General features: G+C 35.9%; 8 protein-coding genes, 1 non-coding gene and 1 pseudogene across 12 annotated transcripts; 4 read left to right on the forward strand and 6 right to left on the reverse strand.

The window, feature by feature from the left end:
• The first annotated feature begins 735 nt into the window (after positions 1-735).
• Positions 736-4,027, forward strand: LOC104730636 (ABC transporter G family member 9). Of its 2 annotated transcripts, XM_087479694.1 has the most exons (6): positions 1,098-1,164; positions 1,273-1,312; positions 1,587-1,749; positions 1,908-2,712; positions 2,810-3,141; positions 3,228-4,027. In XM_087479694.1, the coding sequence occupies exons 3-6, from the start codon at positions 1,636-1,638 to the stop codon at positions 3,891-3,893; spliced, it is 1,917 nt and encodes a 638-aa protein (XP_087335820.1). In that variant the 5' UTR covers positions 1,098-1,164; positions 1,273-1,312; positions 1,587-1,635; the 3' UTR covers positions 3,894-4,027. The 2 variants fall into 2 exon arrangements, with proteins under 2 accessions (XP_087335819.1, XP_087335820.1); XM_087479693.1 differs by having other exon boundaries at positions 736-1,508.
• Positions 4,028-5,611: 1,584 nt separating this feature from the next.
• LOC109128168 (uncharacterized) lies at positions 5,612-5,748 on the reverse strand (annotated as a pseudogene).
• Positions 5,749-7,406: 1,658 nt separating this feature from the next.
• LOC104730638 (NAC domain-containing protein 72) lies at positions 7,407-9,034 on the forward strand. The gene is made up of 3 exons (XM_010449838.2): positions 7,407-7,821; positions 7,952-8,220; positions 8,303-9,034. Exons 1-3 carry the CDS (start codon positions 7,641-7,643, stop codon positions 8,756-8,758), a joined length of 906 nt encoding a protein of 301 aa, XP_010448140.1. The 5' UTR covers positions 7,407-7,640; the 3' UTR covers positions 8,759-9,034.
• On the reverse strand, positions 8,996-10,463 carry LOC104730639 (uncharacterized). The gene is made up of 3 exons (XM_010449839.2): positions 10,158-10,463; positions 9,712-10,048; positions 8,996-9,576 (listed from the first exon to the last, which is right to left on the reverse strand). Exons 1-3 carry the CDS (start codon positions 10,381-10,383, stop codon positions 9,132-9,134), a joined length of 1,008 nt encoding a protein of 335 aa, XP_010448141.2. The 5' UTR covers positions 10,384-10,463; the 3' UTR covers positions 8,996-9,131.
• Positions 10,464-10,981: 518 nt separating this feature from the next.
• On the reverse strand, positions 10,982-12,506 carry LOC104730640 (uncharacterized). The gene is made up of 3 exons (XM_010449841.3): positions 12,195-12,506; positions 11,741-12,077; positions 10,982-11,604 (listed from the first exon to the last, which is right to left on the reverse strand). Exons 1-3 carry the CDS (start codon positions 12,424-12,426, stop codon positions 11,148-11,150), a joined length of 1,026 nt encoding a protein of 341 aa, XP_010448143.1. The 5' UTR covers positions 12,427-12,506; the 3' UTR covers positions 10,982-11,147.
• Positions 12,507-13,532: 1,026 nt separating this feature from the next.
• Positions 13,533-13,605, reverse strand: TRNAF-GAA (transfer RNA phenylalanine (anticodon GAA)). The gene has a single exon. It is a non-coding gene; the product is annotated as a tRNA-Phe (tRNA).
• A 61-nt stretch (positions 13,606-13,666) lies between these two features.
• LOC104730641 (uncharacterized) lies at positions 13,667-15,169 on the forward strand. Its single transcript, XM_019234183.2, has 6 exons — positions 13,667-14,140; positions 14,239-14,316; positions 14,502-14,536; positions 14,616-14,671; positions 14,764-14,862; positions 14,935-15,169. The coding sequence occupies exons 1-6, from the start codon at positions 13,742-13,744 to the stop codon at positions 14,991-14,993; spliced, it is 726 nt and encodes a 241-aa protein (XP_019089728.2). The 5' UTR covers positions 13,667-13,741; the 3' UTR covers positions 14,994-15,169.
• An 87-nt stretch (positions 15,170-15,256) lies between these two features.
• On the reverse strand, positions 15,257-17,090 carry LOC104730642 (uncharacterized). Its single transcript, XM_010449843.3, has 5 exons — positions 16,887-17,090; positions 16,748-16,802; positions 16,268-16,341; positions 16,095-16,149; positions 15,257-15,604 (listed from the first exon to the last, which is right to left on the reverse strand). The coding sequence occupies exons 1-5, from the start codon at positions 16,978-16,980 to the stop codon at positions 15,442-15,444; spliced, it is 441 nt and encodes a 146-aa protein (XP_010448145.2). The 5' UTR covers positions 16,981-17,090; the 3' UTR covers positions 15,257-15,441.
• A 72-nt stretch (positions 17,091-17,162) lies between these two features.
• LOC104730644 (myosin-4-like) lies at positions 17,163-23,489 on the forward strand. Of its 3 annotated transcripts, none has more exons than XM_087479695.1 (23): positions 17,163-17,725; positions 17,833-17,937; positions 18,013-18,156; positions 18,248-18,398; positions 18,485-18,512; positions 18,638-18,806; positions 18,948-19,011; positions 19,207-19,308; positions 19,499-19,602; positions 19,702-19,840; positions 19,942-20,060; positions 20,163-20,315; positions 20,391-20,480; positions 20,597-20,674; positions 20,830-20,988; positions 21,137-21,319; positions 21,470-21,675; positions 21,767-21,902; positions 21,985-22,114; positions 22,197-22,304; positions 22,390-22,505; positions 22,574-22,786; positions 22,892-23,489. In XM_087479695.1, exons 1-23 carry the CDS (start codon positions 17,492-17,494, stop codon positions 23,270-23,272), a joined length of 3,312 nt encoding a protein of 1,103 aa, XP_087335821.1. In that variant the 5' UTR covers positions 17,163-17,491; the 3' UTR covers positions 23,273-23,489. The 3 variants fall into 3 exon arrangements, with proteins under 3 accessions (XP_087335821.1, XP_087335822.1, XP_087335823.1); XM_087479696.1 differs by having other exon boundaries at positions 22,589-22,786; XM_087479697.1 differs by having other exon boundaries at positions 22,592-22,786.
• On the reverse strand, positions 23,351-24,134 carry LOC104730643 (uncharacterized). The gene is made up of 2 exons (XM_010449844.3): positions 23,855-24,134; positions 23,351-23,673 (listed from the first exon to the last, which is right to left on the reverse strand). The coding sequence occupies exons 1-2, from the start codon at positions 23,990-23,992 to the stop codon at positions 23,479-23,481; spliced, it is 333 nt and encodes a 110-aa protein (XP_010448146.1). The 5' UTR covers positions 23,993-24,134; the 3' UTR covers positions 23,351-23,478.
• Between the last annotated feature and the right edge of the window lie 277 nt (positions 24,135-24,411).

The following is a 24,411-nucleotide window of genomic DNA, read 5'->3' on the forward strand; positions in this document are numbered from 1 at the left end:
TTAAGATAGATTAATGGAAATCTGATTTGCCAAAAAAAACAAAAAGTTTTCTAAAATCTTGTAAAGTGCTCCAAACAATCAATGTATTTTTGTGATATTTTCCTTGACTTTATTTTGTAAAGAAAGTGTCTAAAATCATGAACCAATAACTTAATAATTGAATTTATTAACAATCATAAAGTCTTTTGTTTTAATTAAATAACACAAAAAATTTAATGACTTTATAACAGTCTGAATCCAATAACCCAAATTTGTTAAGATTTTAAATGACTTTTTACAAATCACAAACTAATAACACTAAACTTTAACAGAGTTTAACAAAATCTTGATCTAATAACAATAGATTCTACATAACATTTAAAATCTTTTTAAAAAAATTGTTATATGCGTACTTCAGTAAAATTATGAGTATATATTTTTCACATTTTTATTTGAATTTTTCGTATATATATTAATTAAGATTCTTATCAATTCTTCTCAAATCCTCTAGAATCTTTAAAACTTATTAAAATCCAAATCCACAAACTATTTTGAATAACCATAGATTTTAAAGTATATTTTTAAATTATCAGTTCAATAACAGTAGATTTTAATGAACTTTTTAAAATTTATGATTCAATAACATAAGATTAGTAAATTTTACACAAATCACTTAAAATGTCAAGTTGAATACACCCCCACTCCCCAATTATTTACTGAACTAGATATATGTATTGATTTAAAACCTAATTTAATACTATTGTTATGATTTTATCTTGTTATTAAAAAAATAAAAAAGAATAGCAAATTTCAGATTGATTTGTGATTAATATTTTTATTTTATTTCTATGGAAATTGATATGATTTATGGTAAAATTATTTCAAATCCCACCTAAAACCATGAGATTTGGATTTCTGTATGTTTAACTAAACAAATCTTCTCAGATCTTCCAGAATCTTTAAAATTTATTAAAATCTAAATCCACAAACTGTTTTGAATAACTATAGATTTTAAAGTATATTTTTAAATTATCAGTTTAATAACAGTGGATTTTAATGAACTTTTTAAAATTTATGATTGAATAATATAAGAGTCGTAAATTTTACACAAATCACTTAAAATTTCAAGTTGAATACACCTCCACTCCCCAGTTACTGAACCATATATATGTATTGATTTAAAACGTAATTTAATACTATTGTTTTGATTTTATCTTGTTATTAAAAAAAAGAAAAAAAAGAATAGCAAATCTCAGATTGATTTGTGATTAATATTTTTATTTTATTTCTCAGGGAGTCGAAACAAACATCCCACAATAAAAGCGTGTGCTTGGTAACAGAAGCATTCTCTAAAGAATCTTCCTTCTATATATCCTTAAAACTCTCTCTCACTTGCCTTACGTGAACCCTAATTTCTCTTTTATTTAGCAAAAACAATAAAAGAGTTTAAAGTCTTAGTTTTGTCTTCCGTCTCTAGAACTTCCAAAACCCAACAAAATTAAATACTTTCATCAGTTTTTCTCCTGCACGTACGATTCAGTTTTCTGAATACTTTCCTTAATCAGTAGAGAAGAACAAATATATTGATTTCGTTTCTATTGTTTCAGCTTCGTAGTTGCCTGCGACTAAGGGTTTATAAATCGATCCTTGTTGGGAATGGATAATCAAGAGGTTTCTATGGATATTGAAGCCCCCATCGAGAAGACCAACGATGATCGACCCCTTCCTTTTTCAATCTTTAAGAAGTCTAATAATCCTGTTACTCTAAAGGTATGTTTTCTTTTTAATTATGATAGATACATGGAGAACAAACAATGGTTCATTAGGTTAAAAAGTGTTGATTTGTCCATTAATAGTATGAGAAATAGCGTGTTCGTGTGTTGAGACTGATCTTTTTATTCAATCTTGTTCTTGATGTATTGGATCAGTTTGAGAATCTTGTGTACACGGTGAAGTTGAAGGAGCCAAATGGCTGGTTCCGAACCAACGACAAAACCGAGGAACGAACCATCTTGAAAGGCTTGACAGGGCTCGTCAAACCAGGAGAGATCCTGGCTATGCTGGGTCCCTCCGGGAGCGGCAAGACCAGCTTGTTGACGGCTCTCGGAGGACGGCTTGGGGAAGGGAAAGGGAAGCTCACAGGGAACATATCTTACAACAACAAGCCATTATCCAAAGCTGTGAAGCGAACTACCGGTTTCGTGACTCAAGACGATGCTCTTTACCCTCACTTGACTGTTACGGAAACTCTAGTGTTCACCGCGCTTCTTCGGCTTCCCAATTCTTTTAAACAACAAGAGAAGATCAACCAAGCTAAGGCAGTTATGACTGAATTGGGACTAGACAGATGTAAGGATACCATCATTGGAGGACCATTTTTGAGAGGTGTATCCGGTGGTGAGAGGAAAAGGGTTAGTATAGGGCAAGAGATTCTTGTAAACCCTAGTTTGCTCTTTCTTGATGAGCCTACTTCTGGTCTTGATTCTACCACGGCTCAAAAGATCGTATCAATTTTGTGGGAATTGGCTCGTGGTGGAAGAACGGTTGTGACCACAATTCATCAACCTTCTAGTAGGTTGTTCTATATGTTTGATAAGCTTCTACTCCTTTCAGAAGGTAATCCGGTCTACTTCGGTCTTGGATCCAATGCTATGGACTATTTCGCTAGCATTGGATACTCCCCGTCAGTTGAAAGGATTAACCCCTCGGACTTTCTCTTGGACATCGCAAACGGTAAGCCTCTCCTGGTGATATCTTGACGTCCAAGTACTCCGGCATATTATAGCTTTTGTATCTCCTTGTAAATCTCACATATATTATATACTTGTAGGTGTTGGATCAGATGAATCCCAAAGACCAGACGCTATGAAGGCAGATCTTGTTGCGCTTTACAAGACAAACTTGTTGGACAATGTTATCAGTGACCTTGAAAGACAAGATGATCTTGATAACAGACCAATAGAGAGTCCTCGTGGGGAGAAAAATCATTTTGGAGAGTGGCCAACGACGTGGTGGCAACAGTTTTGTGTTCTTTTGCAGAGAGGCCTTAAGCAAAGGCGTCATGATTCTTTCTCTGGCATAAAGATTGCTCAGATATTCATTGTCTCTACCCTATGTGGTCTCCTTTGGTGGCAAACGAAAATGTCTCGCTTGCAAGATCAGGTACTTATTAATTAACTAAGATACACATTCGTCTACGTCATTGTGTATATCTGTGAAGTGACCATACTTGTGGTTTATTGTTGCAGATAGGATTGTTATTCTTTATATCATCCTTCTGGGCATTCTTCCCTCTCTTCCAACAAATCTTTACATTTCCTCAAGAGCGAGCAATGCTCCAGAAAGAACGTTCCTCGGGCATGTACAGACTCTCGCCTTACTTCATGTCCCGAGTTGTCGGGGATCTACCAATGGAGCTTATTCTACCATGTTGTTTTCTCATAATCACATATTTTATGGCCGGTCTAAACCACAACCCCGTAAACTTTTTTCTGACCCTTTTGGTCCTCCTCGTCCATGTTCTTGTCTCCGGTGGGTTAGGGCTAGCCCTAGGCGCCCTAGTTATGGACCAGAAGTCAGCCACGACACTCGGGTCAGTCATAATGCTCACATTTTTGTTGGCAGGAGGATACTACGTGCAACATGTTCCGGTGTTTATCTCTTGGATTAAGTACGTATCAATAGGTTACTATACCTATAAACTACTGATATTGGGTCAATACACGGAGAATGAGTGGTATCCATGTGGCGAAAATGAGAAATTGAAGTGTCATGTTGGTGACTTTGAAGGTATCAAACATATAGGGTTTCATAGTGGATTGGTCTCTGCCGTAGCTTTGGCTGTGATGCTTGTTGGGTATAGAGTTATTGCTTATATCGCTTTGATGAGGATTGGTAAGACCAAATCTAACTGATACTCTTATTCTTCACTTTTTTAATTTGTTTTGGGTTGTAGAACTTTTTTGAGTACGTAAGAACGGATGTGTAACAACAATAATTTCTTATCACAATATTTTTTTTTTCGTTATAAATCAATTAAAATTTGAGAGATTGATTTGGTCCGGCTCAAGTGGTCCTCCTGATAAGTCAAATCTCGATTTATATCAGAATCTAAGTAGTAATGTGAAGAACATGCTATGTGTGTGTTCAAAGCCAATTTAATATTTGCTTGCTGGTATTCTGTTCCCAGTCCTTAACGCACTTTACACGTTGTCATTCCAAATTTAGTTTCATTTTCATACATTAAAGAAAATTTTAGCTCACGCGGTTTCATCTCTGCATTTTCTCAAAATACAAATCAAGAAATCGAATTTAAGCTGTTGACGGATTTGTGGTGCATAATAAACGTACTATGTTCCAGCGTTAGGAAGAGGCTTGAAAAACTTAGTAGCTGATAGTGATACCAATTGCAATTTTGCACTTACAGAATTTTGTATTAAAAAAAAAAAATCTTTTTTTTGGAAATTTATGCTTTAAAGTTTATTGGAAACTGTATGTTACAGTTTCTAACTTTTGGAAAATTGTGTTACAGTGAGAACATTTATTTAGTAAAAAAAAAGTCTAAGAATCATCAATCACTGTAGGAGAGTCATCACTTATTCATTTATGAGTAAATCCGAATTAATTATATAGTCCAGATTTTGCTTGACTCAATAATGTCGAATCAAAAAAATAAAAAATGTCGAATCAATTATGCATGTACACATGTAGAGTGCAAAGGCAATGCATTTAGAAAGCGCCATGCCTTTTTTGTTTCTTTTCTATTAACCTTCGTGATCACCTTATCTTTTTTAAAGCTTTTAACAATATCACTTTTTTTTTGTTAAAAAGTGATATTTGCCATAGGAAACCAATACTTTAGATATAGACCATATATATACGTGTAAAATTCACTATTAAATAGAAGCTTGCATGATATATATAATTCTACGACTTTATCCTAAAAGCTTATAATTTTTTCTTAATATTAAAATGTTGGTGGTTATTTTTAAAGATAATTAAAAATAATAAAGATAATAAAAAATAATATGTAGTATTTTGAAAACTTCACGATACTATTTAGTGTGTGAGTCTATCTTTGTGTTTTAGCTGTACTGAGAGTATATATGATATATCAATGTAGTAAAATTTTGGGTTCTTTCCGTAGGGAAGAAGCTTAGTACATGACTGATTACGATCAACCCATAAACAAATTTTGAAACAATTTTGATTGATCACTAAGACCGACCGCAACAACAGATCATAAACGACCATGATCTTTAAGAAAAATTGACCAATCATTCCGATAGATCGAGACAAAACTAAAGATAAGTCCAATCTTTAAGATAGTTTTGATCTTTAAATAAATTTTGAGCATTCTAAGTCTTAAATAAGTTTTGAGCATTTGAAACCTAAAATTCATATGTCTCTAAATGTATATTAAACTGATTCAAATGTTATCACCAATGCTATTTTAGTCCAAAAATAGAAATTTCTGTCAATTAAGATATAATTTTGGAAAAAAGTATTTAAAATAAAAAAGTATCAGAGAAGAATATTTGAACAAGTTAAATTAAGGTTTTTTTGTTTTTTACTTTATTTCCCCCCGGAAACTATATAACTACAATAATTATTTGTCAAGATCATAAGAATATTATACGCTAATTAAATAGCGATGGCCGAGTTTCTATCCAACACATTTTGCAGTTATGCAAATCGTTGAACCAAACTTGTCGTATCTTTTGCTAATAAGTCAGATATTATTATCTTATACAAGAAATAGGTGAGCATTCCCCTCTCTCTGTGAACAAGAATTCTCCACGTTCACTAAAATCTAAAATCCGAAAAGCAACCGATAACGAAATATAAAAAAGGAGAATAATTTAAAGAAAAGAAAAGAATTATCAAGAAGAAGAAGAAGAATCGAGTTCTTAGAATCGCGCGCGTCACATGTATTATATATAAAGGCTTCTCTGATCTGTCCAGCATGGTCCATTGTTTTCACTTGTCAACTTCTTAGGCCATTTATAGTATTTCTTGAGTGAACGAAACCCTAATTAATCCTTTTTATTATTTAAATATAAACTACAATATATAAAATATATTTAATGAAATAACTTACCAAAATAAAAAAACAATATATTAAAATAATACAATTTCTATTGTTCAATGTGTATATATATATATATATATCATTAAATTACTTTTTGTTCCATCCATTAGATTACTTTATAAAATCAAAATTTTCTATTAAAAAAATAGAAAACCTAACTATTTTTTCATAGGAATTAGTAACAAACTAATTATAAATGTTTTCTTAATAAAATTAAAATCATTCGTGAAAGATAGAGTTTAGCTGTTATGATGATTTTAAAGAAAAATTATCTTATTAAAAGAATGCCGAGAGACTACTTATACTAATTTTAATACTACACATATTTGTGGGACAATCTCGATATGGTCTACTAATTAAAAATGATCAAAAATTATAAATCTATAACGAAAACTATATATAAATGTATTAGTGTTCATCATAGCTTTATATACGTGTCTCATGTTAGCGTATCTTTTCGATATATTTAGTTAGAACTTTGTAGTTTGTACACTTGTTCAATATTTTCTGCTCTTTTATTATTACTTTTTTCTTCCTCTCTTTTGTCTCTTTTGATTCTTTTATTGAAGTCTTGCCTAACTCTCCCAACACGTGTACATTTCACACGAACGTGAAATTGCCTTCCACGCGTGTCTGACTAAAACATTTTTGTTCATAAAAACGTCTTATTACTATTAGTGCCCCCTCTTTTTTTTTTTCTTAACTCAAATAGCTTTTCTTTTATCTGTCACATAGTTAGTGCTTCTTCTTTTCTTTATCAGACTCCAATCCATTGTCACATAGTTGGGTGCTTCAGGACAAAAAAAGAAAATATCGAACTACTAGGCTAAATTATTTGGAGCATTTTGATAAAACAACACATCGTTGTTAGGCTTTTCAGAATTCTAGAAGAAAGGACAACTGGCTTGACACGTGTCGATAAACTTGCTTTGGCTTTTCCTGACGGTTCATGCACCCGAACCGGCACCAATTATATACAGTCGATTCATTGTCTTCGGTGATTTTCTCAGTGACAAGAACTTACTATAATTAGTATATTTTCACTGCTTTATTTATAAACTTTCAATGACACTGATGAAAAAATAAGAGAAAAAAAATTACTACAAGTCTACAACAATAGTAATTTCGAAATCTTACTACGATATCACTTAAGAGGAATTTTTACATACTACTCGTAATCAAAAAGGAAATCTTATACTACATGAGAAAACTTACAGTTGTGTATTCGCCACATTTATATCGCTTGGAAAATTATTTGTACAACACATTTATAAGGTCGGTCAGTTCATGTACGTGGCAGTATCTAAATGGTTAAAAGGGTCCACAAAGAAAAATCGTAATTAGATTTTTTAAGAACAGTAAGACAAGGACGACCGTACTTATCCCCTTGAAGAACCTTTGCCCTTTTCCATAGCCTATATAAATCAACCACTCACCATATTGTTCAAAAGATCGACTAACATAAAAAACATATAACTTCTTGGGTTTTTTAGAGTTCGAAACTTTGAAAATTTTTCTTTTTTTGTCATTGGTTGCTGTTGAATCGAAGTAGAAAGAGCAAAAGAAGAAAATGGGAGTTAGAGAGAAAGATCCGTTAGCCCAATTGAGTTTGCCTCCGGGTTTTAGATTTTATCCGACAGATGAAGAGCTTCTTGTTCAGTATCTTTGTCGGAAAGTTGCAGGCTATCATTTCTCTCTCCAGGTCATCGGAGACATCGATCTCTACAAGTTCGATCCTTGGGATTTGCCAAGTAAGCAAACAAAACAAAACAGTGTTTTTCTTACACTTCTTGGGTGTTGTTTTGCAAAAGATCTTACTTCCGGGTTCGAATCGAAAATATATTAAAACTAAAGGGGTTGCTATTGTAAATTTGTTTTCAGGTAAAGCCTTGTTTGGAGAAAAGGAATGGTATTTTTTCAGCCCAAGAGATCGGAAATATCCGAACGGGTCAAGACCCAATAGAGTAGCCGGGTCGGGTTATTGGAAAGCCACGGGTACCGACAAGATTATCACGTCGGATGGTCGCCGTGTCGGGATTAAAAAAGCTCTGGTTTTTTACGCCGGAAAAGCTCCCAAAGGCACCAAAACAAACTGGATTATGCACGAGTATCGCTTAATCGAGCATTCTCGTAGCCATGGAAGCTCCAAGGTAATAATAAAAATGATAACTTTATCAATTCCGATTAGATCAAAACTGTAACCAAATCGCTAATTTTGTTCTTTCGTTACAGTTGGATGATTGGGTGTTGTGTCGGATTTACAAGAAAACATCAGGATCTCAGAGACAAGCTGTTGCTGCTACTACTCCGGTTCAAGCTTGTCGTGAAGAGCATAGCACTAATGGGTCGTCTTCGTCTTCGTCGTCTCAGCTTGACGACGTTCTTGATTCGTTCCCGGAGATAAAAGACCAGTCTTTTCATTTGCCTCGGATGAATTCGCTTAGGACGCTTCTTAACGGGAACTTCGATTGGGCTAGCTTGGCAGGTCTTAACCCAATCCCGGAGCTAGCTCCGACCAACGGATTACCGAGTTACGGTGGTTACGACTCGTTTAGAGCGGCGGAGGGAGAGGCGGAGAGTGGTTTGAGGAACTCGCATGTGGATAACTCTGGCGGGTTGACTCAGAGTTTCGGGTACAGCTCGAGCGGGTTTGGTGTTTCGGGTCAAACATTCGAGTTTAGGCAGTGAGAGAGATGTAATTACTAATTACTGTGATTGGTGATTCATTCAGATGGGTTAAAAAAGTAAAAAGGTTAAAAAAAATCCTTGGGGATGTGGGTAGAGTACTGGCAATTGATGTAAATAAAATAGGGATTTATAATAGGCTTTTAACCGATTCGGTGAGGCTTAGTTTGATCCAACTTTTTTTGATGGGCTGCAAAAGTGTGTAATGTTTTCTCAGATTAGATTATTATTTCTCTAACGGAGAAAAAGAATAAAATGGTTACGATCGAATGTTATATATTCTTCACTATTCATGAACATATAAATTTTAGAAATTACACATTTGCTTGCTTTTTATTATTATTCTCCAAATGAAGTTAGGATGGATCATGGAACATCACTTCCTGCATATGATTCCGTATCCGGAAGACGCCCCACGAGTACAATCCAACAGTGTGTGTTCAGTCTCCAATTTGATCGAGCCACTTAAACCGGTAAAAATGCAACTCTTGCAGTCTTGAGAGAGCAAAGAAGATGTCCTAAAGTTATCCTCGCCGCCAACGACTGGCATTGCGACTCCAGGCTTAGCCGGGTTTTGGAAATCGGGCCTATAAGTGCGTCCCAAGATTCCATCGACTTTTGGTGATAAGTTGAAAAACCTGAACTGGACTTCGAGATGCGCAAAACAGTTATCCGAAGGTACTTTATAGCTGTGGATCTTATCGTCTTCTTTAGTCACGGGAACAACGTTAACCATGATCTCTGCTTTGTCTTTGATTGTCACCGTCACACTGTTCATCTTTGTCGCTCTCTCAATCTTGATGTCTTTTTCTGGCGAGTACCTAGTCAAAAGCGCATGTAGTTGGTGTAGGTTTAAAGATACAAATTCTCAATTAGTAAAAAGACTTCAAAAAATAAAAAATGCAAACTTCAAAATAGTTTTTAGAATATATGATATTTGGCATTTAGTCTATTACCACGTAGAGAGAATTTCCTCAGGGATAACTAAATCTTGGCCGCTGAAAGAGAATCTGAGATGGTCGATGCTGCTGTCCCAAGTGGCCACTTTGGTGGCCTCAAGGGAAAACTTATGAGAATTGAAGAGGAAGCCAAGAGCTTGGATCCAAGTGAAGTCTCTAGTGCGTCCAGCGGGTCTGTGGCCAGTGAACCTAGCATTGATCTGAAAGTCAGGGTCCGAGACAAGGCTAAAATGTTCATTGCTCTTTCCATGGAAGTAGAACACAATCCCATCACCACCTATGAACCTCGGGTCGTGACATGCCGATCCAGGTCTATAGCAGTTTGGACCCAACCCTATATATGCCAACCATGTTAAAAGAACAAAAGAAAAAAGAGAATACTTAATTTGAGCTTTAGATATAAAAAAAGCTTAATACAAAAAGTTTAAAGCATTTTTGCTTACTGCGGCACTCAAATTTGCAGAGGGGTTTACTACAGTCTACGTAACAGACTCTATTCATGGAGTTTGCGGCACCGGTGGTGGGACATTCTTCCGGACACATTATGTACTTTTGAAAGCATCGTTCATAAGGATTGCTGCAGTAAACTCCTCGTGACTTGGCTCCCAAGAAACATAACATAACCGCAAGAAAAAACAGCATTAGAGAAGAGGATTTTGAGATCTTCATTTTCTAGGTTTTCTATCCCTTGTTTACTATTCATCAATATAAAAAGAAAAGTGTTGATTTGTGAATTTATGGAGGTCACTGTGTGATTTTATTTAAAACAAATTATTTTAGTGCAAGTAGCAAGTTGCAAGATGGGAGTTGCCGGGTTTGTGTGCCTAATTTTGATATCACCCACACATGCACTCAACGTTCTTTGAAACAACTTGTATAAATTAATAGTTCTAAAGTTGAAATGTACATGAATAGAAAAATATGAAACTTCGAAAATAAATAAAAACGTATTCAGAAGTTACATTCACACGAGCGAGATCCACACCTCTCGGTCCTAACTATATATGAGCACTGCATCTTGTTAATCTGACTTTTGGAAATCTGTAAACATCAATAACAATATATATTTAATAGCCGGATCTTAGGTTATGATGAGTAATTAACCCTCTTCATATCCTAATTAAGCTGAGTTTTTAAGTTAGTGTGTTACAATTAAAGTACAATGTGGCTGACTGGCTGTAAATGATTACGGCCTATATGGGAAACACAAAGTATTTTCAGCAATATAAATCTGGTCCATGTAAATAAGAATAACTGAGTTACGTTGTTTATTTTCCTTAGAATTTGGTTATTTATTAGCTCATTACTCGGTTTTATTTTGACAAACATATGAAGTAAATTTACACAAAACATAACATATACTTATTTTTATTTCACACATTACATATACTTTTCTCATCTATAGTTCTTAGCAAATTGAGTTTGGATGGTAACTACTTCCTGCAGACGATTCCGTAACCGGAAGACGCGCCACGGCTGCAATCTAGCAATGTGTATGTATTTTTTGGCTTGACAAAGCCACTCGCAACGACCGGATCTTCAGAGAACAAACAAGTTTTGCAATCATGAGAGAGCAGAGATGATGTCCTGAAGCTATCCTCACCTCCCACCACTGGCATTGCGACTCCTGGTTTAGCCGGATTCTTGAAATCGGGCCTGTAAGTGCGTCCCAAGATTCCATCAACTTTTGGGGACAGATTAATGAACTTGAACTGGACCTCGAGATGGACAAAACAGTCATCTACAGGTAATTTGTAGTTGTGTATTCTATCGTCTTCTTTGGTCACAGGAACCACGTTGACCATGATCTCAGCTTTGTCTTTAATCGTCACGATCACACTGTTCTTTTGTGTCAACCTTTCAATCTTGATGTCTTTGTCGGATGAGTACCTGAGAATATGCATGGTCAAGAATTAAGATTAGAAGATTGATTGTGTACATATAAATCAAAACTAAAGAGAGAAATATGCAGTTTTAAACAATTGCAACCTCATAGATCACAAAATTTGAGTTTCTCTATAATTACCAAGTGGATAGAGTTTCTTGAGGGATAACCAAATCTTGGCCATCGATAAAGAACTTGAGGTGATCGAGGTTGCTGTCCCAAGTGGCGACTTTGGTGGTCTCAAGGGAGAATTTGTGGGAGTTGAACAGGAAGCCGAGTGCTTGGATCCATGTGAAATCTCTAGTACGGCCAGCGGGTCTATGACCAGTAAACCTAGCAGTGATCTGAACGTCAGGGTCCGAGACAAGGCTAAAATGCTCATTACTCTTTCCATGGAAGTAGAACACAATTCCATCACCACCTATGAACCTTGGATCTAGGCAGATCGCTCCAGAGGATTCACAGTTGGGTTTTACCGCTACAAAATATCATATCTAAATCGTAAAAATATTTTCAAAAAGTTTAATTTAGCACTTCAAACTGCATTGGTCTCTATACAAAAAAAAAAAAAAAATAGAAACAAAGATGTAATTACAGCGACACTCTGCCATGCAAAGGGGTTTAAAGCAGTCAACCCAACAAATTTTGTTTTGAGAGTTGGGGTTCATGGTGGTCGGGCACTCTTCAGGGCAGTCGATGTATTGGAGCTGACATCGGGGAGCCGCATTGCCACCACAGTATGTCTGACCATGCCAAGCCTTGACATGCAAGAAACATAAAGCTACCACAGAAATTATCATTAGCAATGAGGTTTTTGGAACCTCCATCCTCGATTTTTTTGTTGCCCGAAGTGTGGAATCTATATGACTAGCTATATCGATAGAAAAAAAAAATTCAAAAATTTGTGTTGGGGATGAGTTCTCGATTGTAAATTTTTTATGGTCGTTAAAAGTCAAATAATTTCCTTCGGAAGAGGGCTACGTACTACTCTTGCAGTTATTGTGAAGTAAGGTTTTAATTTGTTATATGGTTGTTTCTTCATGCGTTCCGTACAAAAACAATATTGCTCAACTATGTGTGCATGGTTTAGAATAATTTGTATCAAGATACACTCTAGTGCCTAGCTCTACGGCTGAATCTATGTGTAAATGCATGTATGTTAACGTATATAAATTAAATATATTAAGCTTTACTTTTCTGAAATATTTAAGCTCTAGTTGTCTTATTAGAACCTTGTATGATTTATTTATTAATAGACCTAACACAAGGCATTGTGATGCTGATCCACATCTCTCGGGACTAAATCTTTTTCTCCCATCATATACTAATAATATAATGAAATTTCCTATTCAGTTAACATTGCTCAAATTTCTAACTTAATATGTAATTAAGTAGATTCTTAGGCATGCAGTTTAATTTAGAGAGGAAAAATGATAAACCATATCATATATCCGTGATTCAGTGCCTTATCTAAAGCCGAAATCGAACTTAACGACAATGTTATTCTTAGACTAATCAGAGCAAAAGTGAACATGGATAATATATTATCACACACTCAATCTTAACACATGTATAAACAATTCAATCGGGTTTCTCCCTAAAATCACATCAAACTATAAATCTATAATGCAACTTGAACCGTAGTCCCTTAAATCGGAGTTCTTGAAGCTCGTAACGTTTTTAAGAGTTTAAACTTTTCGAATGTAACATGCATGTCTCAAAAGTCAAAAGCTCTGGTTCCTTTAACGACACGTTTCAAGTAACTGTAATGTGAGAAATTAAAAACGAAACGACGCCGTTACGAAGAAGTGATTTAATGGGTTTAACAGAAGACGACGCCGTTTTAAGTAATAAACGACGACGTTACGATTTAATGGGTTTAACAGAAGACGACGCCGTTAAGTAATTGACGTAAAATAAGGAAAAAAACTATTGCGGTGAGCGTGGATCGAACACGCGACCTTCAGATCTTCAGTCTGACGCTCTCCCAACTGAGCTATCCCCGCGATGTTATTTAATCTGTAAAGTTTATATATAACGCTAAAACACATCATTGCCTTCGTGATATCACCATTTCTCGTTGAGGTCGACGCTTTTTCAACTCTGAGTCTGGTGTTGTGTTTAGGTAACAAAATTCAGACGATGGCTTCGATTCCACAGATCATCCTGTGTACCAACATCTCCATACACGATGGTTTCAACAAGGAACCCAGAATTAGACTCCAGTCCAAAGGACGAAGCTTTGTTCCTTCTCTGCTTCAGAACAACAAGTTGGGATTAAGAGTTTCCTTGATTGAGCATAGACAGAGACGGCGGCAATTGATGGGTCTGGAAAATATTGGATTTTTAGCTAGTGAGAAAGCTCTTAGCCGGCAAAGACGGGAGGTTAAGGTTAGATGTAACAAGGGTTTAGGGTTTAATGGTGGAGATAACAACGGAAACGGGAGGATACTTGGGAATCTTGCTTTGGCTATTGGGTTGACATATCTCTCTATGACTGGTCAGCTTGGTTGGATTCTGGACGCTATTGTCTCTGTTTGGGTATTACTCTCTAAACTCTTTAACTTTTAAATGTCTCTTGGTTTGTCTAATTGTGCTGTCTTAGCCTTTTGGTAACTGAAAATTCTTACAATCTGCAGCTGGTTGTGGTGATTGTTCCAATTTTGGGGTTGAGAGCTTTTCTGTGGTGGGCACAACGAGATATTGTTCAGAGCAATGTAAGTCTTTCTTGTCTCTTTGGCTTTAAGACATCATTTCAAGAATTCGTAGAAACACTGTGTATCTTAATTATATAACTCGTGGATGCTAATCTTGGTTTGGCTACCACTTGTGACTTGTGTTTGAGTAAATCCTTCAAGATTCTGTTCTACTTAGCTATCTTGCGATTTTTCATCTTGTGCAGTGTCCGAATTGTGGAAACGAGTTTCAGATATTCAAGTAAGGCTATAACAAGAATCAATCCCTCAGTTGATTGTATCTTGAAATCTTGTTGATTGTATCTTGAAACATGCTGCAGGTCAGCGATGGATGATGAAGTACAGCTTTGTCCTTTCTGCACTCAGCCATTCTCGGGTAAAACGATGAATACTCCACTTTTCGATTTATCAACGGACGTCTCTTTTATGAAGCATTAGCATTGTGTCTTTTTTACTTGGAACTTGCAGTGGTGGATGATAAGTTTGTTAAGGAACCAGTGAAATTCTCCAACCAAACTACTGCGTTTGGACAAGACCTAAATGGGTTTTCTTCTGCACCTAAGAAAGGTTTGTTCTTACTTACCCATAATATCTCTTGTGAATCCAATGGTGAGATGAAGTGTTTGATTGATTGTGTAGGAAAGGGTTTCTCAACAGCGATTGTAGACGTAGAAGCAGAAGTAACAGATGCAGACTGACAATGCGACCGGGAAGTTATAGCGTAGGCAACAAACTTGTGCAGAGAGCTCGTTGTTTGGATATAGAAGTAATATAGAAATACACATCCATATGTATATTTATATGTCTATGACATTGTTATCTCTTTTGTATTTGAATGATTGTTTAATGTTTAAAGTAGTAGTCTCCCGTGTAAGCATGTTTTTCCTTGTTCCAACAATTTAAACGCCAAGACTTGAAATATGTATTCTATGAAGATTGGACTTTGTTAAGAAAACAAGTATTGGTAAAATAACATAATTGATTAATCCGTAAACGTACTACGTAATTTTTATAAGTCGCCAAGATTACAAAATTGCAAAAGCTCTTTATGAAAGAAAACATAAACGTTAACAAGACCAAAATAGACAAATGAACTATCAAAATTTTTCTATCTTTTCCCTTTTCTTTGTAGCTTTTCCACCAAAATCACTCGTACAATTTCTTGGCCGAAAGAGTTCTGAGAGTTTTGGTTTGGTCCTTTGTAGCTTTCTCTTCATACTTCTCGCTCAACGCTATAGCTTTACCCTGGGCTTTCATCTTCCTTAAATTCTTCGTTCTCTTCATCGGTATTCCTTTCCTCTTGCTTGTCCTAAAAGAAAAACAGGAAATGTCATCTGGATTAAAGGAAAGCAAAGCGTAAGGAGGACCAAATCTAACCATTTCATGCCTTAGTACATTACAGTTGAGGACCGTAACAAAACGATAAACAGTATACAATCAAAACTTATCCAAGATTCAACCATTCAACAGCTTGCATTTAGTCTCCTAAGTGTTATCTTCTAGATTTAGAACTAATGTGGAGAAACTTAAGCTTGTTGTAACCATTAGAGTAATACAACAATAGCAAACTACATGACTCCAGGTCAAACCGATCAGAAGAGAGCAATTCACAATTCAAACTTCTAAGCGGCCTAAGACTAATATAATATCAATCCAACTAGGTCACAAGTCTTCCCGAGAGTAACATAAGTCCATAACTGGCCAAAACTACAAATCGAAATGGGCCTAATAAAAGATATTTTTAGATCAAAGTCAAAATTAACGATGTTAAAGCCGGCAGAGTTTCCAAAAAGGCTTACAGGTTACAAGAAGGGGGAGCTAGTTTCGAGTCTCCAGTCTCCGTAGTATCCATGGCTAACGAAATCAAAGAAGAAACAATCAAAGAGTAAGTAAACACCTGAATCTCAAGTTCTCAACCCAGAGAGAGAATCTTAAGAAGACAAAGAAACGAGGACGCTATATGTCTGTCTACCTATAGACACAGCAGCATTCATTATCCCTGCCTTCTTGGTTCTCTTCATCGGTTTTCCTTTCCTTGTGCTTGTCCTAAAAGCAAAACAGGAAATGTCATCAGGATACTAGTATAATTATTCTCCTAAGTGTATAATTGTATAATTATAAGCTTGTATAATAGTCTCCTAAGTGTTAGAGCTAATGTGGAAACCTCAGCTAGCAAACCATTACAAGTAATATGAACAGTAGACAAACATACAATACATGACTCCAGGTCCAACCTCTTATTAGGACAAGAACAAAGCAATTTACAATGGAAGTTGGAATTTTGAAACTTGAGACCAAGAGAAACACAATTACAGACTTAGTTACACAAGTGTTCCTGTGAGAGTACCATAACTAACCAAAACACAAATTAACTGGGGAAACGAGAAAAGACTAAAGCCGGACTCCAAAGCAATAGTTTTGGAGAAGAGTTTTGAGATTGTTAAACGCTTACAAGGTACGAGAACGAGCAGCTAATCTCGAATCTCCTGTCTCCGTAGTGTCCATAGCTAACCAATAAAAGGAAAAGTAAACACATGAATCACCCCAACTTGTTCGTCTTAGAATCTAGAGAAACGAAAGATATTTACTACCTTGAGGAGGAGCTTGGAAGAAACTCTTAGATTCGGAATTGTCCACGGAAGCGTCTTCTTCCATGTTCTTCTTCCTGTTCCTCTTCTTCGTCATGGCCGGATTTTGGCTTTGGCTCTAGGGCAGAGAGAGAGAGTTGAGTAGACGGAGGAGGAGGAAACTATCGAATTTTTCACACCTAAACCCTTTCTCGGGTCAATTTTACTAATTCGGATCCATTTATTGGGCCTTTTTATGATAAAAGCCCATTTATCTAAATTTAACATCATCGTCTACCTAAAGAGTTCAGTGTCTATCTCTGTATTTTTCAAAACTCTCTTTCTCTTTCCTGTATTCGTTGGAAATGGCTTCTCGTTGGCAAAAATTAGTTAAAAGGTTTATTTTTGTTTTCAGTTTTGCTATTTTTTTCCCACCTTCCCTTTAATCATATGGTTACAATGTTTAGAGATTCTTCATTTGGGGTTACAATGCTCGCTTTGTTCCCCCAACCCCCACTACATGATTTGAGAACATTTTATTTAGGGTTTATGGAGCTCAATTAGAAAAAAAGTTTAAAATTTTTTTCATTGGTGGGTGGATTCTGATATCATCGGCGTTTCCGGCCACAATGACGAAAAATTCGGTTAAGGAAACGTTGGAGTCTCTCCGCCAGCACGGTGCGTGCGTGAGTTTCAAGGATAAGTCGTCGTCGTTGTCGTCGCTTCCGTCTCTGTCTACTTCAAGGGCACAAATGGTGTCGAATCGTCAATCGCTTCCGGCGAACTTCCGCAATGCAATTGCTCAGATGAGTCCAGCTAAGAACCCGCATGATCTCGAGAACGTTGAGTATTTCTTCCGAGAGGTAAATTGATTTGCTTCTTTTGTCTTTCTTCATATTGAGGCACTGATCACACCTTGAAACTTGTATTGGGTTCGTTATTGTTTTAAAAGTATATATTTTGATGCCAGAAACTTCGTGTTTGGTGTCGGGTTGGTAATGGGCAATGGCACTTGGGGAAGATACAATCTACTTCTGTTGATGATGTGTGTGTTTTGTTGTCCAATACCGACGAGGTAAGTTCTTTTTAGGGACTTGTTTATATTTTTATATGATATGGAAAAGGCCTTATGGTGTAATTTTGTGTTAAGGTTGTGAATGTATCAATGGAAGAGATTTTTCCTGCTAATCCAGATATTTTGGAGGGAGTTGAAGACCTTATACAGCTTAGTTATTTGAATGAACCATCTGTTCTTTACAACCTAAGGGTCAGATATTCACAAGACTTGATTTATGTAAGTTCTCTTGTGGTTTGTTTTTGATTATTTTGTTATTCTAGCTGAGTTTACTTTTTTCTTGACATAGTTTCATGTTTCTCTATTATAGAGTAAAGCAGGGCCGGTTTTGATTGCAGTAAATCCATTTAAGAATGTCCAGATCTATGGAGAAGAATTTCTGTCAATGTATCAGAATAAGGCTTTGGATGCTCCTCATGTTTATGCAGTGGCAGATGCAGCTTTTGATGAGATGATGAGAGGTGACTAATTCTTTCACAGTTTTTTTTGGTTCTTCATGAAGCTGTGAAGATTAGTTCCTTAGATTTTTGAATTTTACTTTACGCAGAGGAGAAGAACCAATCTATTATCATAAGGTACGAGGTTTTCTATTCTGAATGCCTTTTTATGTATATAAACGATGATTTAATTAAAAGGCTTAGGTGAAAAGGATTTTCTGATATTGATATGAACAATTAAATGAATAAATATTATTTCATAGTGGAGAAAGTGGAGCTGGGAAAACTGAGACAGCAAAATATGCAATGCAGTACTTGGAAGCTCTTGGTGGAGGTAGCTTTGGGGTGGGAAATGAATTCCTAAAGACAAGTTGTATACTTGAAGCTTTTGGGAATGCTAAAACATTAAGAAATGACAACTCTAGCCGATTTGTGAGTTACACATACCTTTTTTTTTCTTCCAATTTTTGCATGACTGGAATGTTTTTCCCAAATTTCTAAAATCATTTCTTTAAATTTTAGACTTCGGTGTCAGCCGTAAATTGATTCAATAGTAAATCTGAATTGGTGCAGGGAAAACTGATGGAGATTCATTTTAGTGCAAAGGGAAAGATATGCGGAGCTAAACTTGAAACTTGTAAGAATTGAACATTTGTATTTTGCCAATTTTCATCTGCTTGACTATGGAGCTCACGTCTTTCTTTTGTTTCCTCACTATGTTTATGTCACAACTTTTGCTGAATGACCATAGTTCTCCTAGAAAAGGTAAATTTGTTTTTGTTGAGAAACTTTAGTCGGATTCTATTTGGTAAGCTATTCATGGGCTAATTAGTAGTCTCTTTGGATCAGTCAAGAGTAATTCAGCTGTGCAATGGCGAGAGATCATACCATATCTTTTATGAATTGTGTGCAGGAGCTCCACAAATTCTTAAAGGTAACATTTCAAATCGAGATATGTAAGAAATAATTCAAGTATTTTATGTATTCAGCCGCATATGATATGCTTTGGAAGTGTCCCTGCTGAAGCAAAAATGTAGACATATATAAAAGATCAATTAGCTTACTTGCTCATGGTTGAGAAGCTAGAAGTTACTAGACCATTTATTATATGATTTTGTTTGCAGAGAGATTGAAGCTTAAAGCAGCAAGTGAATACAATTATTTGAACCAGAGCAATTGCTTAACCATTGATCGCATTGATGATGCACAAAAGTTTCACAAACTGATGGTAACTTTATCTATTTCCACTGCTTCCCTTTGTTTCCATGGAACAGATGCCATGTTTCTGTAATTTCTTATTCTGTCAGAGATTTCTCTTTTGTTATAGGAAGCTTTCGACATTGTTCAAATTCCTCAAGAATACCAAGAACGTGCATTTTCTCTGCTTGCAGCTGTGTTATGGTTAGGAAATGTTTCTTTTAAAGTGATTGACAATGAAAACTATGTGGAAGTCGTAGCAGATGAAGGTAGAATTGATTGTCATTTATCATTTGAATTAGTGGACTGGTTGTAAACGTAATAGGATTAAATTTACTGATGTTTATTATGTTGTTCTTATTTCTTACAGCTGTCACTAATGTAGCTATGTTAATGGGCTGCAATTCAAAAGAGCTTATGGTGGTTTTGTCTACATGCAAGCTCCAAGCTGGTAGAGATTGCATTGCTAAAAGACTGACACTGCAACAGGTTTGTTTAATTTCTATACAAACACTGCAATATATTGCAGAACACTTGTAATTTCTATTTGGCTAGCTAAAGGTAGTGTGTGGATTGCTTTGATATATTCAGGCAACTGAGATGAGGGATTCTCTAGCGAAAACCATCTATGCGAGCCTATTCAACTGGCTTGTTGAGCAAATAAACATTTCACTGGAAGTTGGTAACTCACGTACAGGAAGATCTATTAGTATCCTTGATATATATGGGTTTGAATCATTTAAGGTTCGTAACCGTGCTTCAGTTTTTATAGTCTCTATTTCTTTTGACTATGTAATGATCAGGTCTTTATGGTTTTAGAATAATAGTTTCGAACAATTTTGCATAAACTATGCAAACGAAAGACTGCAGCAACATTTCAACCGACATCTATTTAAACTTGAACAAGAGGTGATCTTATTTCCCTAAAGCCTCACTATATAAAATGTGTTATTCTGCTTCTGGTCAGCTACAATTATAAAAAGAAATGTGTATTGTTAATTTGTGTAAGTATCTTCACTGTTCAGGAATATGAAGGGGATGGAATTGATTGGACTAAGGTCGAATTCAAAGACAATCAAGAGTGTCTAAACCTGATCGAGAAGGTAATTTTTAGTATGTCATCTTACTGACTAAGAAAGGGATGGTCTAATACTTCGAAAATTTCAGAATTTGATAGTTGTTTTAAACATGATTGAAATTATGGTGTTTTCTTCCATGTTTTGAGAAAATCATCTCACGAATATGGTTGCCTATGCAGAAACCCATTGGTTTGGTATCGCTACTAGATGAAGAATCAAATTTTCCGAAGGCGACTGATACAACGTTTGCCAACAAGCTCAATCACCATCTGAGGGCTAACTCTTGTTTCAAGGGAGGGAGAGGTCAGGGTTTCAGAGTTTGTCACTATGCTGGAGAGGTCTGTTGATACCCCAAATCCAGCAAGTTGGATTCTGCATATTAAATTGTTATTATGTGGCTATGAGTCAGTGAAATTATTAAGGTGCTAGAGAATGAACATATCCTTGGATACTTATGAGAGTTCTATACATTATGGTGTTTAATAGGTTCTCTATGATACAAACGGCTTCCTGGAAAAGAACAGAGATCCGCTGCATGTTGATCTTATCCAACTTTTATCATCAAGCAAATGTCAATTATTGAACCTGTTTTCTACTAAGATGCAACACAAGTCTAAGTCGGCAACCATTTCGGACTCCATGAATCAAAGTGTGATTACAAAGTTTAAGGTGAGAAGGCTTGAATTCTGCAGTTTTCTATATTGGTTAAAATCTTCCTAAAAAGTTTTCTGAAAATAATCTGTTGACTTTGATATCTCTTTGTAAACTTTATTGAATATGTGTGGACCATCGGTATATCAATTCACTTTATGCTTACAGGGCCAACTTTTCAAGTTGATGAACAAGTTAGAAGACACCACTCCTCATTTTATTCGATGCATAAAGCCAAATTCAAAGCAGCTTCCTGGACTTTATGATGAGAATCATGTTCTACAACAACTTAGATGTTGTGGCGTTTTGGAGATTGTTAGAATATCAAGATCAGGATATCCTACACGGTTGACACATCAAGAGCTAGCAGTAAGGTGTGGTCTCTCAACTTAAACGATGTGCTTTGTTGATAAATCTATTGTTCCAATCATAAGCTTTGTCTTTATTGGTTTGTTCATGGATTAGATATGGATTCATACTTCTGGCCACAAAATTCTCCCAGGATCCACTTAACACATCAACTGCTATTCTGAAACAATACAATCTTCCTCCTGAAATGTATCAAGTTGGTTATAGGAAAATATACCTCCGAACTGGACTAGTAAGTTCTCTTTATCTGTAGATACTATGTTTGTATCATGATCCATCGACAATCATAACGCCTTAATCTTTATATTTGATAGATTGGCGTCCTTGAGGAAAGAAAAAAATATGTTTTATGTGGCATACTTGGATTACAGAAGAAATTTCGTGGTTATAAGACTCGTGAATACTATCACAATATGAAGAATGCTGCAGTGATGCTTCAGTCATGTAATCATTCATGATTCCTTTATTTGTGGTATATGTTTTCTCTTCTCTTTGATTTCATCCCCAATTTATTCTGTTGCTATAGATATCCGCGGAGAACATGCCAGGAGAAACTACATTGTGGTCGGAGGATCAGCTATCGTTCCCCCAGCAACTATTGAAGAACTTGATGCAGTCATACACTTGCAATATGGTAAACATCAATGTCTTTCCTTTGGCATCAAAAATTTGTTTTTCTATTTTGGATAAGATTTTACAGCTCTCTTCCTTGTATGTAGTGGTACGCAAATGGCTGGCTCGTAAACACTTAAATAGTATAAAACAGAAGAAAAAATCATGCAATGAAAAGAAAAGACCGAGAAGAAAGTTAACGAGGAGGAATTCCAAAGATAAGGTAGCATTTTGCCTGATGTATTATGCGTTATCTACTGCTGAAACTTATTAACTTTCTTGTTTAATTAGGACCTTATTTTACAGCAGTTTCAGGTCCAACCTTGGGCTTTTGCTGATCTCCAGAGCCGGGTTCAGAAAGTTGAAGCAGCTATAATGCAGAAGGAAGATGAAAACACTGCATTGCAGGAGGAGTTGCAACGATTTGAGGAAAGATGGTTAGAGAACGAAACAAAAATGAAGTCAATGGAGGAAATATGGCAAAAACATATGTCGTCAATGCAGGTAAAGTGCCCATCACTCCACGTAATCATCATCAAGCATATATGATTTGCTCTGACCAAACGCCTAAAAGCTAATGATGTTCCAAATCTATATATGCCTTTGCAGGTGAGTCTTGCAGCTGCTTGTAAGATTTTGGCTTCAAACAAAACTGCAAGTCATGGTAATGACTCAGAGGATACAATGTCCTTCGGAACTCCCACTAAAGAGCTTAAGGATAGCTTGAGTGACGCTAACAATCTTTCTACAGAATCTGATCAACGAAGCGTCATAATTAACGAAGATGCAAAGAGTCTTGTGGAGGTAGGATTAGAACCAGACTCGAGCTCAAACAGGACGCAGCACGCAGAAGAACTTAGGAGGCTGAAGTTAAGATTTGAGAAATGGAAGAAAGATTACAAAGCAAGACTAAGCGAGACAAAGACAAGGCTCCGGTTAAATGGTGTTGAACGTCGTCGTCGGAAATGGTGGTGCAAGAAAAGCTGTTGAAACTTCGATCTTGTTCTCATGTACCGAAAACTAATTATACTAGTTTTAGGATTTTCAAACTAAGGCGGAGAAAAATAGTTACAAGCTAACCGGATGGTAAGAATTAAAAGGTAAATCATATCTCCAGGAAATACAAATCTTGTCTTTCAAAACATTCATAACGGTCAATATTGAAATCGCAGTGAAGCACTTATATGAAGACTTGACTATTTTACAAGATTGTCTAAACTAGCTAGATCGTCGGTCCGGGACGCTGGTTCACCGGCTGATCCCTTAAAAAGCAAAATGGTAAGGTTGCCAACGGAGAAATGGATGAAGCAGCCACTGCAATGAGTCACAAACGATCCAAAATGCGTCCCAACAACGCATTGCCACCCTGATCCGTATATTCTATCAAAATCCTGAAAATTTTCAAAAATAATAAAGATACAGTTTGTCTCAACATACAAATTTATATTATCACTGCCTGATATATGTACACTCTAGCTAGGTAGAATATAAATAATTGGTCCACTCATTAGTTATACGCTTACTAACACTAAGGTTAACATAGTTAAGACTTGAAATAGTTTATTAGTGAACCTTCTTGATGAAACTGGCAATCTGAGTGGGTTCGGTGACATCAAAGCAATCAAGGGCTTTGGAGGCCAAGCTGAGAGCATCTTCCTTCATTGTTTGCTTCATATCTGTCTCACCCATTACTGCCTTCCCTTCTAACATCCTTCTTTGATTTCTTGGAAGAAAAAACAATAAATAACTTGAGGAATATAAGAGAACCAAGTGAATGAGTTTAAGCAATATATATGGAAAAATGATAGGACGGAGTGAAGCTCCTAGATTGTGGTGGAGATTATGTTGGAACGTACATGAAGTTTTTTTTTTGGCTTGTCATGAATTTATCAGCCACATGGACTTGCATGGACCGTTTCATATGTGGTCAAAACGAAATCATAGTGTATCATTGTTTTAGGATTTGGATATATGCTAATTTCATAAACAATTTTTATCTATTGAGAACCAAAAATCCCTCTGGCTTAGTGGTTGGCAGTGTACCATTATTTGGAAGAATAAATTTCACTACAAACTTGGGATGTTGTGTGTGATTGAACAACTAATCGAAAGGCACCAAGCAAGGTGAC

Source organism: Camelina sativa, chromosome 12 (assembly GCF_030686135.1).
Source record: "Camelina sativa cultivar CO46 ecotype springtype chromosome 12, ASM3068613v1".
Lineage (NCBI taxonomy): Eukaryota > Viridiplantae > Streptophyta > Magnoliopsida > Brassicales > Brassicaceae > Camelina > Camelina sativa.

Bases quoted from the DNA above. Each gene is read 5' to 3' on its own strand.
- LOC104730641 (XM_019234183.2), top strand. From the start codon at position 13,742: ATGGCTTCGATTCCACAGATCATCCTGTGTACCAACATCTCCATACAC. The intron at 14,317-14,501 runs GTAAGTCTTTCT...CATCTTGTGCAG, and splicing joins GAGATATTGTTCAGAGCAAT to TGTCCGAATTGTGGAAACGA. The intron at 14,863-14,934 runs GTTTGTTCTTAC...TTGATTGTGTAG, and splicing joins TTCTTCTGCACCTAAGAAAG to GAAAGGGTTTCTCAACAGCG.
- LOC104730638 (XM_010449838.2), top strand. From the start codon at position 7,641: ATGGGAGTTAGAGAGAAAGATCCGTTAGCCCAATTGAGTTTGCCTCCG. The intron at 7,822-7,951 runs GTAAGCAAACAA...ATTTGTTTTCAG, and splicing joins CGATCCTTGGGATTTGCCAA to GTAAAGCCTTGTTTGGAGAA. The intron at 8,221-8,302 runs GTAATAATAAAA...CTTTCGTTACAG, and splicing joins GTAGCCATGGAAGCTCCAAG to TTGGATGATTGGGTGTTGTG.
- LOC104730640 (XM_010449841.3), bottom strand. From the start codon at position 12,426: ATGGAGGTTCCAAAAACCTCATTGCTAATGATAATTTCTGTGGTAGCT. The intron at 12,078-12,194 runs GTAATTACATCT...GATATTTTGTAG, and splicing joins TTGCATGGCAGAGTGTCGCT to CGGTAAAACCCAACTGTGAA. The intron at 11,605-11,740 runs GTAATTATAGAG...GCATATTCTCAG, and splicing joins CAAGAAACTCTATCCACTTG to GTACTCATCCGACAAAGACA.
- LOC104730644 (XM_087479695.1), top strand. From the start codon at position 17,492: ATGACGAAAAATTCGGTTAAGGAAACGTTGGAGTCTCTCCGCCAGCAC. The intron at 18,513-18,637 runs GTACGAGGTTTT...ATTATTTCATAG, and splicing joins AACCAATCTATTATCATAAG to TGGAGAAAGTGGAGCTGGGA. The intron at 20,481-20,596 runs GTGATCTTATTT...TTCACTGTTCAG, and splicing joins TATTTAAACTTGAACAAGAG to GAATATGAAGGGGATGGAAT.
- LOC104730643 (XM_010449844.3), bottom strand. From the start codon at position 23,992: ATGTTAGAAGGGAAGGCAGTAATGGGTGAGACAGATATGAAGCAAACA. The intron at 23,674-23,854 runs GTTCACTAATAA...GAAAATTTTCAG, and splicing joins TTGCCAGTTTCATCAAGAAG to GATTTTGATAGAATATACGG.
- LOC104730636 (XM_087479693.1), top strand. From the start codon at position 1,636: ATGGATAATCAAGAGGTTTCTATGGATATTGAAGCCCCCATCGAGAAG. The intron at 1,750-1,907 runs GTATGTTTTCTT...GTATTGGATCAG, and splicing joins ATAATCCTGTTACTCTAAAG to TTTGAGAATCTTGTGTACAC. The intron at 2,713-2,809 runs GTAAGCCTCTCC...ATATACTTGTAG, and splicing joins TCTCTTGGACATCGCAAACG to GTGTTGGATCAGATGAATCC.
- LOC104730642 (XM_010449843.3), bottom strand. From the start codon at position 16,980: ATGACGAAGAAGAGGAACAGGAAGAAGAACATGGAAGAAGACGCTTCC. The intron at 16,342-16,747 runs GTAAGCGTTTAA...TTTTGCTTTTAG, and splicing joins GCTGCTCGTTCTCGTACCTT to GACAAGCACAAGGAAAGGAA. The intron at 15,605-16,094 runs GTAAGCCTTTTT...TTTTTCTTTTAG, and splicing joins GCTCCCCCTTCTTGTAACCT to GACAAGCAAGAGGAAAGGAA.
- LOC104730639 (XM_010449839.2), bottom strand. From the start codon at position 10,383: ATGAAGATCTCAAAATCCTCTTCTCTAATGCTGTTTTTTCTTGCGGTT. The intron at 10,049-10,157 runs GTAAGCAAAAAT...TGGCATATATAG, and splicing joins CTGCAAATTTGAGTGCCGCA to GGTTGGGTCCAAACTGCTAT. The intron at 9,577-9,711 runs GTAATAGACTAA...GCTTTTGACTAG, and splicing joins GAGGAAATTCTCTCTACGTG to GTACTCGCCAGAAAAAGACA.